General features: G+C 41.5%; 1 protein-coding gene across 1 annotated transcript; it reads right to left on the reverse strand.

The window, feature by feature from the left end:
- Window positions 1–8,566: 8,566 nt before the first annotated feature.
- On the reverse strand, window positions 8,567–13,100 carry LOC307010047 (peroxisomal N(1)-acetyl-spermine/spermidine oxidase-like; the record flags this gene model as incomplete). The annotated part of the gene is given in 8 exon segments (XM_079634410.1): window positions 8,567–9,227; window positions 9,374–9,528; window positions 9,754–9,866; window positions 9,942–10,197; window positions 10,632–10,831; window positions 10,973–11,075; window positions 11,078–11,287; window positions 12,941–13,100. Coding segments are annotated over 8 exon segments (1,344 nt in total). The 3' UTR covers window positions 8,567–9,080.
- Window positions 13,101–17,771: the final 4,671 nt, after the last annotated feature.

The raw sequence follows: 17,771 nt of genomic DNA on the forward strand, positions 1-17,771 counted from the left end.
AATGGGATGGAAATAAACTTTTTATACTGTTTTAAATGTTGAATGTTTTTATTGTTTCAGCATGTTTATTAATCTCCCATAGTCATTGCACGATCACCTTAAACCCCGATGATCGATGATGTGACTTTAACATGATCAGTTATTTGATCAACTCTGGAAGTATTCCTTCATTCAAAAAACGTAATTTGATCTAAGACTATAGAGATTGCACAGGAAAGTAAAGTGAGTGAGTGAAAGCAATTGACATTAATTTGTCGTTACTTGGTGTCGTGCTACAGACCTAATTTAAATATTATGCAAAAACAGAAATCCTATCGGTTATCTAGATACAGAGGCTACTTTTGTAAACGCACCGTGTCCTGATTGGCTAATGATCATGGTGATCGCATGTTATGACGCTTATCTCAGAATCGCAAGGAAATTTGAGGGCCCGGAAATTCTGTTCTATATTCTAACTATAGTTCCTTTTAGATACTTTATTACAAAGTAACAAATCTACTTTAATGCCGCATTTCCCCTTTTTTGCACATAACAAAAATGATATAGGCTAAGATAGACCGGAAGTGATTCATTTCCTTTAAACACTTGATACTTTGTAAAAAAATATATATATTATTGGTATAAAATAATAAATTAAATTGTTAATTTAATACTTTGTTATTTTTAACGTCTCCATATTTTCTCTTAAAAACCATTCATATGTACAATATGCATTATTGTTTGTATTCATTCATAAATTTGACCATGGTGAATGCTAAAGTAGCAAACGCTGTGTGTTTCTGTAACTATATATTAAAAACAAAACAAAAAACAACAACATTATTTTGAAAGTGCATTTCAGCCACATACGGGGAAAAAAATCATGCTTTGGAAAATCATAATTATTGTTAAATAAGGTTGTAGTTTACAGTTTATATTGTCGATGCCTATTGATTGTTATGGCTTATTAATTAGGATTTGTTGCTGAAGTTTTCATTTACTTACAACTTTTTTATTTGCACTTTGAATGTCAGACTCAATAAAGGTCTTAAACTTAAATGTATTTTAATGAAAACAAAATCTCTTGAGAGCGAGCTTATGTCAGTAGAGCACAACCGTAGGGCTATTTCGACCATTATTTCTCTTTTGAAGAACGTTCATGAATCGTGTTGTTGATTTTTGCCAGAAGGGGGCAGTAACATCTTAATTTTACGCCGCTAAACGTCGTATGTGAAATGTTGACAACAGCTCGTTACAAAATATTGTTGTTGTCTATACAAGGCAAACAATTTTATAAGGCGAGCCGGCTAACACACGTCAAGCTTTGTTCTTCGGCGCCTAATCCAGCGTCTCTTCACTCTGCAAGAGAAGCGAATCAATTCATCACTGCAATAGAGCACCTGGCAGCTATGGCATAGGACGAGAGAGGTTGGAATGTTAGTTTCTGGGTTCAGGCCCCTCTCATAGCTGCGCCCCACCCTAGGGCCTTTCTTCGCAGAAGTTCATGAAAAGTTATTTCGCCCTCACTACCCTCAATGGCGGGGCAACTTTGAAGCGTCCCTGAGATGGGAGACCCAGGAATAGGGACTGCTCTTTGTCAGGAGATGGTTAGTACACTGCTCCTTCCCGATGGAGGGTGGGGAAGGGAATTTTGGTTCCCTTTTATTTGTGGCTTGCTGCTGACCCAAAAGTCATTGGTACCCAAATTTTAAAGGAGGGTCTCTGCATTTCTGGGGTCACACAGTCTGCAGCCTGGACATGACGAATGCAAGCCTCTCGGCTTCTCATATCCGGCCACAGCACACTCAGAAATCCACACAGGTCAGTGTGTTGTTCATCTGAACGGTCAGATGTGGCTACGCGATTCATATCACCAGGCTCTGCCTTGGTGGCAGGCAAGCACGCACCTGTCCTGGGTGTGAAAGTTGTGGTCCTACTGTCAATGGACGCAATACAGCCTGTCTATCCAGCCGAGATAAAGAAGGGTTTTTTACAAAAGTCCTTACTTCATTGTACCGAAAAAAGGCGGTGGATCGCAATTAATCCTAGTTCTGCAAACTTTGAAACGGGCCCTGCATAGGCTCCCGTTCAAGATGAGGATGCAGAAGCACATTCTGATGTGCGTTCGCCAACAGGATTGGTTTACGGCAATAGACCTGAGGGACACATACTTTCATGTCTCGATTATTTCTCGGCAGACCATTTCTATGGTTCGTCTTTGAATGAAGGGCTTTTTAGTAAAAGATTCTCCCTTTTGGGCTGTCCCTGTCTCCTCTCGTCTTCATGGAAGTCACAGAGGCTGCCCTTGCTCTGTTAAGGGAAGTGGGTATTCCCGTACTCAACTACCTTGACGACTGGCTAATTTTAGCTCACTCTAGAAAGCTGGTGTGCAAACACAAAGACCTGGGGCCTCATTTATAAAACTTTGCGTTGGATTTGCGTCAGAAGTGACGTACGGATGAAACATATGACGTGCGTACGCACAGAAATATTCGGATTTATAAAACCGTGCGCACGCACATCCTACGCAGTTTTCCCTTAATAAATCACAATCAATTCTAAATGTAGCGCAGCTTTTGCGGCTTCATGTCACGCCCATAGTTGCCCATAAATAGTCCGTGAAACGCCCACAAGTTAATATTCATCGATTGCGAAATCATGGCAAACACAGAGAGGAAATCAAAAAAACGTAACTTCACTCAATGTGAAGTAGAAGTTATCATTGGCGAGGTGGAAAAGAGGAGAAACAAGTTGTTTGGAGGGCACAGTGTGGGCATTACTAATGCCAAAAAGGCACTTGAGTGGCAAAAGGTTGCAGACGCCGTAATTGCTGTAGCCTCACAACCTCGGACCGTGGCCGAAATAAAAAAGGAATGGTCGGACAAGATCAGCCATTGTGCGTCATTACGCATTGTGATGGGGCATTTTATTTCCATCCATTTAATTGCATCTGACAAGCTACAGATGTCGGTTATAATCTACGTGGAAATTGGAAATAGATAGTTCAGTGCAAATGTAATTTCTTGCAGCTTTCTAAATGGTTGAGACATACGTCATACGTTATTTTATCAAAAATAAAACAAACTAAAGGCATATGCATGAATACCATGATTCCGTAGCTGATGGAGACATTTTTAACTATGAAAACAACTTTCCCCAGTGGACAATTAATACATCTATCTATCTATCTATCTACACTTTCACGTGTTTTTTCCATCTGCCGACGGTGTCGCCATTTCTCATTTCACCTGTTTTTGTGCGTACGCCTGGGTCAGAGCTTGCGTGAAGGACCGCACATTTTCCCGTGAAGTTTGCTTATTATAAAAACCAATTATTGCGTAGAGAGCGGCGTACGCCTTCTTTTGTGTGTACGCAACGTTTATAAATGTAAATATAAACGTTGGTCTGGTCCTTCGGCACCTAAAAAATATTCAGAGGCTCCTGGGCGTATGGTATCCTTGGCCGTGTGACATGCCGCTCGGGTTGATGCATATGAGACTGCTGCAGCATTGGCTTCAGGCTTGAGTCCTGAGATGGGCATGGCGCCACGTCACACATCGTGTGGCCATCACACTGATCTGTCGCCGCTCATTCAGCCCTTGGTCAGACCTTGCATTTCTACAAGCTGGACTTCCCTTAGAACAAGTGTCTGAATGTTGTTGTCACAACAGACGCCTCCAGGAAAGGCTGGGCACAATCGGTGTGCAGCTTTGGGGTCCTGGACAGGGCACCGCCTGCACTGGCACATCAACTGCCTAGAGTTGTTGGCTGTGCTACTAGCCCTGAGGAGGTTTCGACTGTTGATTCAGGGCAAGCACATGTGACACAGTGACAGTGGCGTATAAAATCGCATGTCACAATTTGCCCGCCATCTCCTCCTCTGGAGTCAGTAACAACTAAAGTAATAGTGCATCACTCATGTTCCAGGCGTCCTCAGTCATGCAGCCAATGCACTCTCGTGACAGGTTATGCTCTGTGGAGAGTGGAGACTCCATCCCCAGATGGTCAAGCTGGTCGATTCGGCGAAGCACAGGTAGATCTGTTCGCTTCCCAGGAATCCTCCCACTGTCCACTGTGGTATTTCCTGACCGAGGCTCCTCTCGGCACAATCGCACAGGCACACAGCTAGCCCCAGGGCCTGCTCAAGTATGCTCTCCCCCCAGTTAGCCAGGTCAGGGAGGAAGAAGAACCAGTCAGTCGAGCTTTGTGCCTTCTCTATGAAGAAGGCCCTCCTGATTGCGCTCACCTCCATCAAGAGTGTAGGGGACCTACAAGCCTTCTCAGTTAGTGAATCAAGCCTGGAATTCGGGCCGGCCTACTCTCACATTGTCTTGAGACCCCGGTCTGGATATGAGCCCAAGGTTCCCACTACTCCCTTCAGGGATCATGTGGTGAACTTGCAAGCAGTCCGGATGAGTCTCTCCTGATGAGGGAGACCCATGCGCATATATCTCGACTGCACGCAGAGTTATATGATCTGACCAGCACTTTGTCTGCTTTGGAGGTTAGCAGAAGTAGAAGGCTGTCTCTAAACAAAGAATGGCCCATCAGATTGTGGATGTCATTCTCCGGGCTTATCAGGCCCAGGATGTACCATGCCCACTGGGAGTGAGGGCTCACTCCACAAGGGGATTCGCAGCCACGAACAGTGCTTCCTTAGCAGATATATGTAAAGCTGCGGGCTGGGCTACATCCGACATTTTTGCAAGATTTTACAAAAACAGTTTCGTCTCGAGTCTTGGGTAATAAGAGGTAAATCTCGGACAAAATGGTTGGGTGATGTGCTTCCATTAGCGCAGAAGGGCATGGATTTTGGAATCCACTGCTGCTTAAATGTAAATGTAATGAGTGATTATAATCAAAGTATTTATCAATATTTTTTCTTCCAAATATCACGAGTTGAATGACTTCTCTAGGCTTGTGAGATTTTACTTTGTTATAGAAGTTACCATGTGATCACTGAAATGTTCTTTTCATGTATATTCTAATGTCTGTATTTGATATGAATGCAAAAACAGTGCTTGCTCATTTAGCCTGGCTTCCAGAAATAAAGAGAGATCTTCAACGTGTCAATACATACATCTGTTTTTCTAGGGTAATCTGACAACTATGGTTACAGGGGTCAATGAAGTCTATAGTTTAAGGGACCATCTCTTTGTTAAAGCCTTACTTTCCAGTTAGACTACTGTAGCTCTCCTTGGGAGAAAGAACATATTATCTTGATGTTTTGAGAATACTCTCCTGTTTATAGATAGAGCCAGGCCAAATCCAACCTTGAGGAAGCTGTGTGTCGATGTGTGTGTTAGTCTTCTTGGTTACAGGTTAAGGAACCACTGGCATTATTGGAGATTGACTGAGTTGTTGTTCTGGACATGCCTGTGCCTAGCAACCCAAATCTGTGACCTGAAAGGTCACGACTTGCCTAACTTCAGGGTCCGAGTGTCAGCTGCATAATCTATGGAGATATGCTTCAGTCTATCTGTATATGTGTGGAAAATTACTGTTTATCTATTTCTTAGCCAATCAGAAACTGAAACCTGGAGCAAAGACATGGCTTAGACCTTGGTGATCTTAGTAACTTGGTAACTGCTGTGATCTTTGTCATTTTAAGAGGGACGGCCTACGAACTCCTGTGTGAGTCTTGAAGCTGAGTTCTGCTGATGAAACTGCAAACTATCTTCAGTCAAACTTTTCCTCAATTTATTATAATTCTGACTCCGGGTCTGGTCCTGGGTCCTAAACTGTTTTCCCCTAACAGCACATTTTCCCTCCATGAGGTGATAATGTGCACATTTCAGATCCAGTTAGAGTTTCCCTTGAATGGTGAACCCTGGGCTAGAGGTCTTCACGGGTCCAAAAATTCTTACCCGAACCGGAAGGGACCCGTAATTTGCTACACCGAACCGACCCGGACCCGACTATTATTTCAAAAGCTGGACCCGGACCCGTGCAGACCCGATAAATGCCTAACCGGACCCGACCTGGACCCGTCGATTATTTTTGTAAGCTGGACCCGAAACTGCCGGGAAGACACAGACCCGACTGGACCCGATTGTCACATTTTCCACCTTAAACTGCTATTACAAGTCAATAAACCTGTTGCGAAAAATTACAACTTTTTGTCTTACCTAATTTAAGGAGCCGTAGCAGCGTAACTTAGTAGTCTCTCCATCCTTTCCTTGTAACGTTACGTTACCTGACTGGCTGTGATGCATTACAATCCTTCGGCTCCGACAAGAAAGTTATCCATGTTATTCCTCTCGTTATTCCACCAAGTCCAAGCTTAATCCTTGTTATTTCAGCTTCAAAAGTCCACTTGATGTCACGGACTCACGGTGACGGATGACAAATTAAACGAGTTAGCTGCTAACTCGCACAATAACTTTTGGCTGTTTGCCTTTTTGAACTATAATAACGATTGCTCGTTCAGTGCCATGGCCGCTGCGCTGACGTTATTTATCATCTCCGTGCTCTCTGCTCTGCATCATCGAGTCTGAATCTGACCACTAAAACTTTAAGATTGAACAAAACGATTAATTGACATTGTAAAATCTAAAGCGCGGTTTGGCTGTCCCTCACTGAAGCTCTGCCTCTGGTAACTGGTTGCCATAGAAACATGACACGCGCTTGACTGCAAATGCGCGCTAGCTGGATGGATCAACCTAAAATATGCTTTTTAACGCAATTTATTTTGAGTGTCAAAGTAAACATTCATGTGACAGTTCACCTCAGATTATGTTACTGATTTAAAATATATTAAATATGAGTGTGACAAGACGCATTTTTGAGATTTGATGACTCGCACGGGTATTACACACAATGTTAAACAGACCCGGGACCCGAAGTAATAGATTCGACCCGACCCGGACCCGGCTGATCATTTAAAATATAGACCCGAACCCGTACGGGTCCCGGGTCGGGTCCCGGGTCAACGGGTCAACGGGTTCACCTGAAGACCTCTACCCTGGGCCACCCCTCTCCATCACTTAAGCACTATTGCAGTAGATGAGTTTTGGCGAAGGAACTCACTACCAGGCCCATTACTCATGGTATGCCCCTTTTTAGGTGAGCCCTTGTAATTTGGCTAGTGCTCCATATGTAGTGGTTCTCTATGTCAATACAATGTATTTTCCACGGTTCAGTTTCAGCGGTGAACTAAGTGTCTTCCCCTGGATGTAACTAGCTCCATCACCAGTAGTTGTGAATCCGGTAGTCTCCCCCTCGTCAGGCGCCCTTTCCCCCCTGATAGTACTCCCCTCTGGTGTATCCATAGGATTTATTCTCCACATATTAACCTCCCCCTTTTGGGCCGGATGTGGTCTCCCTAGAGTTTCTTTTTCAGTGAGAAGGAAAATACTTCCCAACATTAACAACCAGGTTTACTCGTACTTTTTTCTTTGAAAATCAGAAGAGGTCTGCGGCTTGAATGATCTCTCACTAGAGGTGAGTAGGTCCCCTTGATTGGGAGACCTAAGGTCATTACCCCTGGGCAATGGTAGGTTGCAAATTAGCTTAGGTGCACTTTCTGTTGGCACGGAGAGGTTTGCCCGCATTTGCACCGCCATGACTCGTGACTCAATTCGAGTTGTGGTGTTTAGTAAAGGGACCCCTAGTGTCGGTATTTCGACACAACGTCGAAAGTGACCGACAGAAGGGGAAGGTCTCGGTTACTGGCGTAACCCCCGTTTCCTGATGGAGGAAATGGAGACGTTGTGTCCTTCCTGCCACAATTTGAACTGCCTTTGAGGGGTTGAGATCCTGCCTCGGCTCCTCAAAACAAATCTGTTACTTAAAGTAAGGGCGGAAGCAATAGCAAGTAAAATACTCTTTATTAGAACAAAGTTCACTCAGGAATAGCTCAGCAGATAGCAGACAGCCGATGGCTGATCGCATGCAGATGACAGCAGGCAGCAGATGAGCGGTGACGTAGGGACTGAGATGGGCAATCCTCTGTGAGTGAAGAGCAGAGTGCAGAGTCCGTAAGGAAACGAGCAAGAGTCCAGGGAAACGGAACACACAAGGATAACAGGAACAGGAAAAGACATGGGAAGCTTCAACAACGATCTGACAAACACAAGACGAAAGACAAGGCATTAAGTAGGCTGGCTAGATGGGATGCAGCTGGCACTGATGAGGGAATCAACAATCAGTGGTAACGCCCACACGAAACAATCAGCACTAACAACACACAACCACATACACACAAGACATGAGTGAGACAACAGATCTAACAACCGTGACAAAAGCTAAAGTGTGTAGTGCAGCCAGCTCCCCTTATGTACCCGTATGTCTGGGGGCATGGCCTGGCATGCAAATTCCACACACCAATTCCATTGGCCTTTTCTGAATACATCAGAGGTGGCTATCAAGGGCAACCCCTAGTGTCAGTATTTCAACACAACATCTCTGTTGCCTCCATCAGGGAACAAGGGTTACACCACTAACCAAGGCGATTCCTATATTATGTGCCTATATTCAGCACATTCCAAAGCCTGTATTTCACTCTGGAATTCCTCTCTTCCCTGTTCGTACACAAAAAGGGAAAATAATGAGTTCCACAGCTACTGCTGATTTTTATTTGAATCTGATTTGAATGCCTTACAGTGGTTTGCATTTCATGGAAATACAAATATCCGAATACATGGTAATATTTGTAATGCCCAAGTATTTTAACTAAATAGTAGGCCTACTAGTTAAGAACAGTTTCATTCCTTTATCTAGGCCCATCTCAAGAATGTTTTTGACTGTGATTGGAGACACACTTATATACTAAATATAATTGCTAAAATCAATTAATTACATCCTCGTGATCCAAAGCATTAGTCTAACTTTAACTCTTAACTTTAGCACTGGACAATAATTTTGATCTGAGCAATGATAATCATGATTTCAGGGACAGCTTCTGCATGGTCCAGGTTTCAGGCAACTTTACTGTAATTATTAGATTTTCTAACCTATACTGGCTGTATTTTAATGCATCAATACATTACAGTAAATCACAAATTAAATGGTATAATGAAATCAGAATAAAAAGAGACAAACAAACATTTTCTGAGATTATTGTTTTGAAAATATGAACCCTGGAGTAATGATCTGAGTTTTCACAGTTTAGATGAGAATGACCCAGAGGCAGGAGTGTAGTGAGATACAAGACGTTCTGCTTCTCTCCAGCCACTTAGCAGCGCTCCATGCACTGTAGAGAAGAAAGACCTGTGTGTGGCTTCTCCTGCAAATAACACCTGCAAAGGCTGCAAAAACAAAGTGTCATTCATGTTATAAGATATTATCAATTAAGTAATTTATAGCAAGTTTAAGAGTAAAGGAAAAAATCATCTTAAAGCATATAACTCAGAAGAATGTAGTATAGTAGCTGCTTAGCTAAACATTGACAAACCTTAGAATTTGAGCCTTTCAGCGGCAAGGGTTCAGCAAGGTTATCTATGTCATATTCTGAGCAACCTTTGGCCACATAGGTGTAAGATCCACAGGAATAGGGATCATGGAACCACTGAGATCTTAAAATCTTCCTTGGTGTAATAGTTGGATTTCCTGAAAAGTGTTATAAAAGACTTAAGTTATTGGCACTGGTTTTTGTATTTATAGTTCTTTATTTATTTTTTATGTGGTTAATGTCACAAATGTACTTATTTTCTTTAAACTAAAATCTGTATATTTACAAGTTACATTTTATTTTTAATTCATAATTTTGCATGTGGTGTCAGACTTTTGGACCCCATCAAATGATGTCCTATCAAGCTGTACACTTTTGTTTACCAGTAAATAAGCGAAGGAGCTGTGTGACACTGTGCAGCACTTCGAATTCAGAAAGAGTTTCCATGTACTCAGATTCCCGCCCTGCAATCCATCCACAGAGCACGTGTCCATATCTGCACAACATCAGAAAATCATATTCAAAGTGGTTTGAATGGCAGTCTAGAAGCAAATTCCCAGATAATGTTTACCTCTCTGTGGGCTTCAGCACAGTGAACCTAATCAACTTTCTAATCCAGGAAATCTTTACATCTGAAACAACATCAGTAAGATGGGTCTCGTCCTCCCATACGAGATAGATCAACTCACAGTCTTCATCCCAGAAAGGCTGCTCAAACTCAAGAAAGATCTTGTCGTTGGTCCCAAAGCCCATTCTCTGGATGGAATGCAATTTGTGCAGTGGAAGAGAAGGGCTTAAAAGAGTGTTCTGGTGCTTCTTCAGGTATCCTGTAATGGAACAGCACATCAGATGTGTTATAGGCCTTGCAGAAAGTTATAAGAATGTTATAAAGCTAAATTTAGAAAATTATTTATTTTCATTCATATAATAAAATGAAAATTATATCATATAAAGAATAAAACTTGATAAAATTACAATTATATGTACAGTATTGTCCTATATTAAAACAATGTTTTCAAGTGACATAATGAAAATGAGAGAAGACCTAATCAATCATATGTTGTACGTTGTAAATCACACGAACCTGAGGGCAGTACTTTTTATTTGTTCACAGTGGCTTACTCTTATGAGCCGCTTAGATTATATTCAATAGATTGTAATATTTACAATTACCGAACAAATGTAGCATACAAACGAATGCTAGATATCAATTGTTAACTAAGCCGACAAGTCATGCTGAAGCTGAATGTACAATACGTACCCAGTGGGACGGTGACAATGACATGGTCTGCTGCAAATGTCTCTCCATTAACACATTCAATCATAATGGGGAACAGCATTCCTTTAGTGTCTGGTCCATTCTTGGTGTAGTTCCAGTGAATGCACTTCACTGGCTTGTTGTACAAGACTATGTCATTAGGAAGTTCCTTCATCATGTGATCAATTAAACCTTCGTAACCTCTAGGGGGGAAAAGAGTGCATGAACACATTTAGAAAACGTTTTAAGAATTAAAGATTTAAGAAATAATTGTTAGAATCGGATAATTGAGACACTTGATTTAAAAATGTACAAGAAAAGGCTCTGAGAATCTGATCACTCACCCTGGGAAAGTGCAGTCCAGTCCTGGAAGAGTCTTATACATGCCAAAGGCTCCCAAGCCAACATCATCCATTGTGTGTGTTCCACTGACACAGCGCGTGAGGTCACTGGCTCCATCGTCTCAGGCCCTAGTTTCCGACCGGAACTGGTAAACCAGTTGGGAACAAACAATAGATGACCACCAATTTCAATGGCCTGGTTTTCTTCAGACATTGATTCTTTGTCAAGGAGCTGGTAGTCACATGCCAAACGAAACACTGGGTTTTCCTTCGATGGGCCATGGATCCAGTTGGCGCCAATCTCTACAATGTTATCACCTTTAACAAAAGAAATAAAGGTGATCAAAATAAATGTGATATGTGTATCAGTGGCTGTTTCAGAGTAACTAAAGCATGATCCAGATAAAGCAAACATGAATTAAAACAATTAAAAAACAATTAAAAAAAAAAATCCAGGCAAAACTGACCAATCCATGCACGGGCAAGGAAGGCAAACAAAACTGACAACAACTACACATGTAACATCCATAGAAGGACAACACCAGACAAGAAACACTGGGGTATTTATACACAAGGGGTCACAGGCAAACAAGACACACCTGGGAACAAACAATCAGAAACTAATCAACAAGAAAAGGACTACAAAACATGGCACAATTTGTGACCCCTTGTGTATAAATAAAGAAAAGGACTACAAAACATGGTGCAAAACAGGAAATATCATAAAAGTCCACACAAGACCAGAGGAACACAAGACAGGAATCTTGTGACCAGGGTTGCAGAGCAGGTGGCCAGCGCGTAGCTGAAGACCATCTCAGTGGAGCTGAAGATCACCACAGTGAGGCAGATGATTGCCACCACAGAGCAGATGGGACTGAAGATCTCCACGGCGGAGCAGAAGACCACCACAGCAATCTCCGTGGTCGTGTCAGTGCCAGAAGGAAACTCGGGGACGACCTCCAATGTCGTGTCAGGGCAGACAGGAAGCTCAGGGACGACCTCCATGGTCATGTCAGGGCAGACAGGAAGCTCAGGAACGACCTCTGTGGTCATGTCAGGGTAGATAGGAAGCTCAGGAACGACCTCTGTGGTCATGTCAGGGTAGATAGGAAGCTCAGGGACGGTCGCGGTGGTTGCGTCAGGGCAGACAGGAAGCTCAGGAATGACCTCCGTGATCGTGTCGAAGCAAATAGGAAGTTCATGGGAAGACGCAGCGTACTTGGGCGAAACTGGATCAGTTCCGCCGCCTCTGGAGAAACTAGAGAAGCGTACACGGCCCAGACACAGAATGGCCATCGCCGTAACAGGGAGTACAATTGATGGTGGGAGAACCTCAGACCCCCTGACTTGCTATCGCCAGAGAAGCCAGCTGCTCGCACCAATCAGGTTTTTTTTTATCGGGGTACATTCATGTCTTGACAACACGTGTAACAACTTGCCCCAAACTGACATTTGTTTTTGGAACACAATTCAATCTTTCAGTTGACCCTTGCCTGTACATATTCCTTGCCTGTACATATTCCAGTGTGGTTTTATTGGGTTTACTTATTAACCAAACTGCTATAGAAAAAACTAGATTTTAGGTCAACGTACCCTATTTGCATATACAGTACATACATTTATAAGAACAGATGATGTTTTTAAACGTGTACACTTGCCAGAAAGTGCTGTTAAGCTTCTCCCACGAATCCAGTGGCTCCATGTTAGTTACAAAATAGATAATCGTAGAATACTGAAGACTTAATATCAGTTTAATTATACATAGAGATGCTATGGTTAATAAATAAAATATGCAAACCCAGTTTCTTGTACCTTTGTCAAGAAATTATGAGAGACAGTAAATAAGCGAGTCATCATATAGGATAGTGACAAATAAACAAATAAAATATAATTTACAAAAGCAAAATGTCCTCATCAAGGACAGCAGACAGATGATATTCTCAAATTTAAAAGCATAATTCCTGTACATACCCAGATTTCCCGTTCGTATTCTCCCACCGCTTCTTGCAGTTGCTTCTATGATGTGAACATTATGAAAACCGTGCTTTAGTAATTTCTGAGCAGCACCAATTCCTGAGATGCCGCATCCAATTATAAATATTTGAGAATCATGAGCTGAATGTAGTGCCATTGAATCTGTTTGTGCACAATATCTTAATGGAGGACTGAACTAACTGTTCTTCAACTGGTCTTGCGCTCAATGCCCCTCCCCTCTCATGTGAACTGTACTTGACCCACAAAAACGTCATGACTTGGCATGTGTTAAATCTTTTAAAAAAGCAAACTTGAAACCACTTTTTAAAATACTGTCATAGCAAAACTTTTCTTGTTATTTTGTATTAAGCACTAAAGATGAGATAATGGTCTGGATAGCCGTAACCACCAGCCTCATAACAAGCCAATTATTGATGAGCACCAAAGACAAACAAAAGAAAATGTTGTGGCAAAAATTCATCAAACAAACATCACTGCGTAAGGGAGACTCAGAGTCAAATTATAAAATTAAAGTATTTATTCTTGCAAGAATAGGAGCAGTCTAGTACACAGTTGTTACCCTGTGCAGAAGAGTGACACACCCCCAGACAGACTGAACCAGCTTTTATCTATAAGTTTCAAGGCCTTCTCCGCAGAGCCTTCCTACCAGTAGTTTTCCATAGACTAAGCCCTCCTTCACCAAATGGCCTTCTGACATCTAGGTCAGAGGTCCTTGTTCGTCTGTTCTGTGGAGTGTCTCTCCCTTCTGCCTTCCCAGGTACATAAACAGAATCTTCTCACACTAACAAGTGAGAGTCACACATGTGACATTCTTTGAATCATCTATATTTTACTAAAGATCAGTGAATATCATAAAATCGCCACCACAAAAACTATCTCAGACAACATATACTCATCTGATGCCACAAATTCACCTCCAACCGATTCACCTTAAAGAGGTCTACCAATAATTCTTCCTCCCGCCCCTGACACTCCACTGAGCAGCCCCATGCCGAAGAAAAACAGAGGTGAGCCTTCCCTATCGGAGTTACAGGAAAACATCATTACTGCTCTCATCCTGAAAATGAATCAAAGGGAAGACTCACTCAAGCAGATGATAATCACCAATTCCAACACAATTAAGGACATCAAGACATCCTTAAATCACCTTTATGCTGAGATTCAGGATCTTAAGGAAAGAAGAAAAAAATCTGGGTGAGCAGCAGCAAAAATCGTGTGTCAATATGGTGCTGTTAAGACGCTGGGGCCTATGTCTCTAAGCAGAGTGCGAATTACCCCACCATAATTGGGGGGTACTGCTCCTTCACTTCTTCTATGACCATCATGGTCCACTACCATATATAGTATATATAGACCATATGGTCCCCACCGTGATCACCAAGTGCAACATGTGTTGTGCAACACACATACAAGGTCTAAACATGCGACAAACTGATAATCAGTAGGCTACAGAATATCTAATTGTTATTATATATCCAAAAGAGAACGGTTTTGATCAACACCCAAAAATTAGAAGTTAAGTGCACTGAAATACCATTCTAATTACTAGTAAAAGTAATACCTTTACAAGAAGCCTATTGCCTATTTCATGAAATATTGATTTGGTTAATTTTTAGATTTCATAAGACCTGGAGGTAAGACCCAACCCTCTCATATACTGTATAAACAGAAACCAATTTAACCTACTGGAGGAATTTCCCTTGCGTTTTGTCATTCAACGTTGACACTTGCTTGACTGTTGCCCCTGAGACTTGCAAGAAAGGATCTGAAGTCACACAAAAAAAATGTCTCAGGTTACGCATGTCTCCTTTCATTGAGAAGGGAAACGAGATGTTGCATCCCCTAGAGGGCGCTATGGGGAATGCCTCCAGTATGGTGTCTGAAGCATGAGTCTAAACACAACAATGAACTTGACATTGGCAGGTGGCAGCCTATGATGTCACTACTGGTGAGACCTTGAGTATAAAATGGCACTTGTGAACAACGTCATTCTCTTCTTGTTGTTAGGAAAACCTGTGCAGGAATACCGGAAGAAATGCAAAGGGACACAGCGTCTGGTCCCCCTTCTCAGGGAACCATGGTTACATGCGTAACTTGAGATGTTCCATTTCGAATGGGAACTTGCGCTGCATCCTAAAGAGGGTGCTATGGGGAATGGACTACACGCCGCCATGCTGAAGGGATGAGTGCCTTATTGGCTGACCCAAGTCAAAGACTCAAAGGAGTCCTCGTAAGGTGCGCACCAGCAACTCGATCAATTCCCTGCGGCCAGAGCCTGAACTATAAGGCCCCGTTCAGGCAAGCTCAAAAGCATGGTATCTAAAGGGAATATTTTCAGATCACTTCATTTAATGTATACTTGCATGGCCTTTGCAGTGAAAGCATTTCGTGAACTTCCTGATGAAGGATTTTAATGGTTCCATGAGTCTCAATCGATTTATTCTGCATTGAATGAAGAAATGGTGATGCACTTGCATGGTTTGTTTGACTCTGTTCACACAACTGGAGTGAAGATTATGGCCTGCCGGCCCTGGGCCAGAGAGGCCACACAGAGCAACCAGGAGAAGGGAGGAAGTCGAAAGAGTTGATGGTTGTCCATTCAGTGATAGTAAAGTTGCAGTTTTCTTCTGAGTTGGAATGAAGAAATTACAGTCTGACTTTGTTGGGAGAATGAAGGCATAAACGGTTGTGGTCAAGGCCTGCCGGCACCCATGGGCCAGACATCAACCCGAAGAAGCAGCAGTAGAAGCCAGAAGAAGAAGAGAGAGGGTCACTGAATTTGTCTCTAATAAAGCCTGAGAAAAGTCCCCCCTCTCCAGGTTTGCCTGACCAATGAGAAGGGTGGAATTTCCAAGACGGAAAATTCCTCTGTTGGTGATTTATGGATCTGTTTCAAGTGTGCTCATTTGCATGTGCAGCTGGATTGGTTGCTGATGAATAAACCATGAAAGATTATTGTAATACTAATATGTTGCGCAGCTATCGACATATCATATACACGATCATTTCGATCTTCAAAGTACCAATTTATACACTGTAAAACCTAACAGTAATATGTACTAAATCAAATTGAGTTCACTGCACTCAAATATTATTGAAACTTGAATGACTGAAATTGAACTCAAACTGAATGAGTTATAGAACATTTCTATATCCCAGAATGATAATTGAATAATAATTGTATAATTAAGTGATGATTGAGGATTAGTGATAAACACCTGCTGTTAACAAGCCGAATCACTGAAGGAAAGAGAAACACAAGAACTACAACTGACTTCCAGCCACATCCTTAGATGAAATCAACTGAAGATAAAAGAGGAGGATTACACCAGTACACAAACAGCATTACCAGCTTCACTTATTATTAACCAGTTTGAATTATTATTATTATACAGTTATTATTATAATTAACAGAGGTTTAGATGTTGATGATTTGTTTCGTTTAAGGTCACCATGATGGAGATCAGCGTTTGCTTTAGTTGGGCTCTTGACCCTTGACTTTTTCCACATAAGGTTTTCTTTGGCTGCTATATTGTGTGTTTATATAACACATTTATAATGGTACAAAAGTCATGGAAAATTGTTGATTGTGTATAAATGGTTGAGGACTGATGATGACAATAGATCATTTTGTGACTTGATTCACTGATCTTATTCAGAGTCTAATCCCTGATAAAAAGGGCAACATATTAATCATTTTTTTTCAAAACTGTGTTTCAACAGCATAAGCGCCAGCAATTCTATGTTCATCAGACAATATGAATAATATTACAAAATGAATGTGCACAAAAAGTTTCACAAAAAATGTATTGTATTTCAAAGACTCACACAGACATCAAGATTCAGCATATGAACCTCAACAATGGTGACCATTAAAAACTATTCATGTTGCAATGCATGCTGGGTACTAGCATAATACAAAATGTATCCATTGCTCCCAGCACACATTGCGGCATGAATATTTTTTTATTGGTCACCGTTGTTGAGATTCATATGCTCATTCTTGATGTCTGTGTAAGTCAGTATGAAACCATAGAGGTTTTAAAAATCATATTGTCACTTCAATGGACCTTACAGTAAAATCAGAGTTCTGTTATAACAAACAATACAAGTAACATATCACCTGTTTACACAGAGATTAGGCTCTGGAAAAGATCAGAAAATCAAGTCATTAAATGTTGATTTGCATCATCTAAACGCAATAACATGTTTTTATTTTCTTTTGGCTTATGTGCCATAACAAATGTGTTATATAAACACTCAGTTACAGCAGCCAGAAGAAAATCTGGTGTTATAAAGTCAAGGGTCAAGAGCCCAACTAAAGCAAACACTGACCACTATCATGGTGTCTTTAAATGAAACTCAATAAATCATCATCATCTAAACCTCTGTTCATTCTCAATAACAACTTCTGTAGATGCATGACAAAAGTAAAACTGGTTAGTAATTAGTGAAGCTGCTAATGTTGTTTGTGTAGTGGTTTGACAGGTGACCTCAGCGTTACGTTGGACAGACTGAACATGAATTTCCAGACTGAAAAGCCACGTAAAGTGTCTCTTTGCCCACAGATTTAATTGGATAATCATGGGTCATAATCCTCTTCTGCTGAGAACTTGAGAGATTTAAACATATTTGATCTTAAGTTGATTTCATCTAAGGCTGTGGTTGGAAGTCAGTTGTAGTTATTGTGTTTCTTTTTCCTTCAGTGATTCTGCTTGTTAACAGCAGGTGTTCATAATTAATGCTCACTAATCGCTTAATTCATCAATTAATTAATCACTTAATTTCTTGACTGCAATGTATACTT

The sequence above is a fragment of the Phoxinus phoxinus genome (genome assembly GCF_949152265.1).
Source record: "Phoxinus phoxinus genome assembly, chromosome: 14".
Classification (NCBI taxonomy): Eukaryota; Metazoa; Chordata; class Actinopteri; order Cypriniformes; family Leuciscidae; genus Phoxinus; species Phoxinus phoxinus.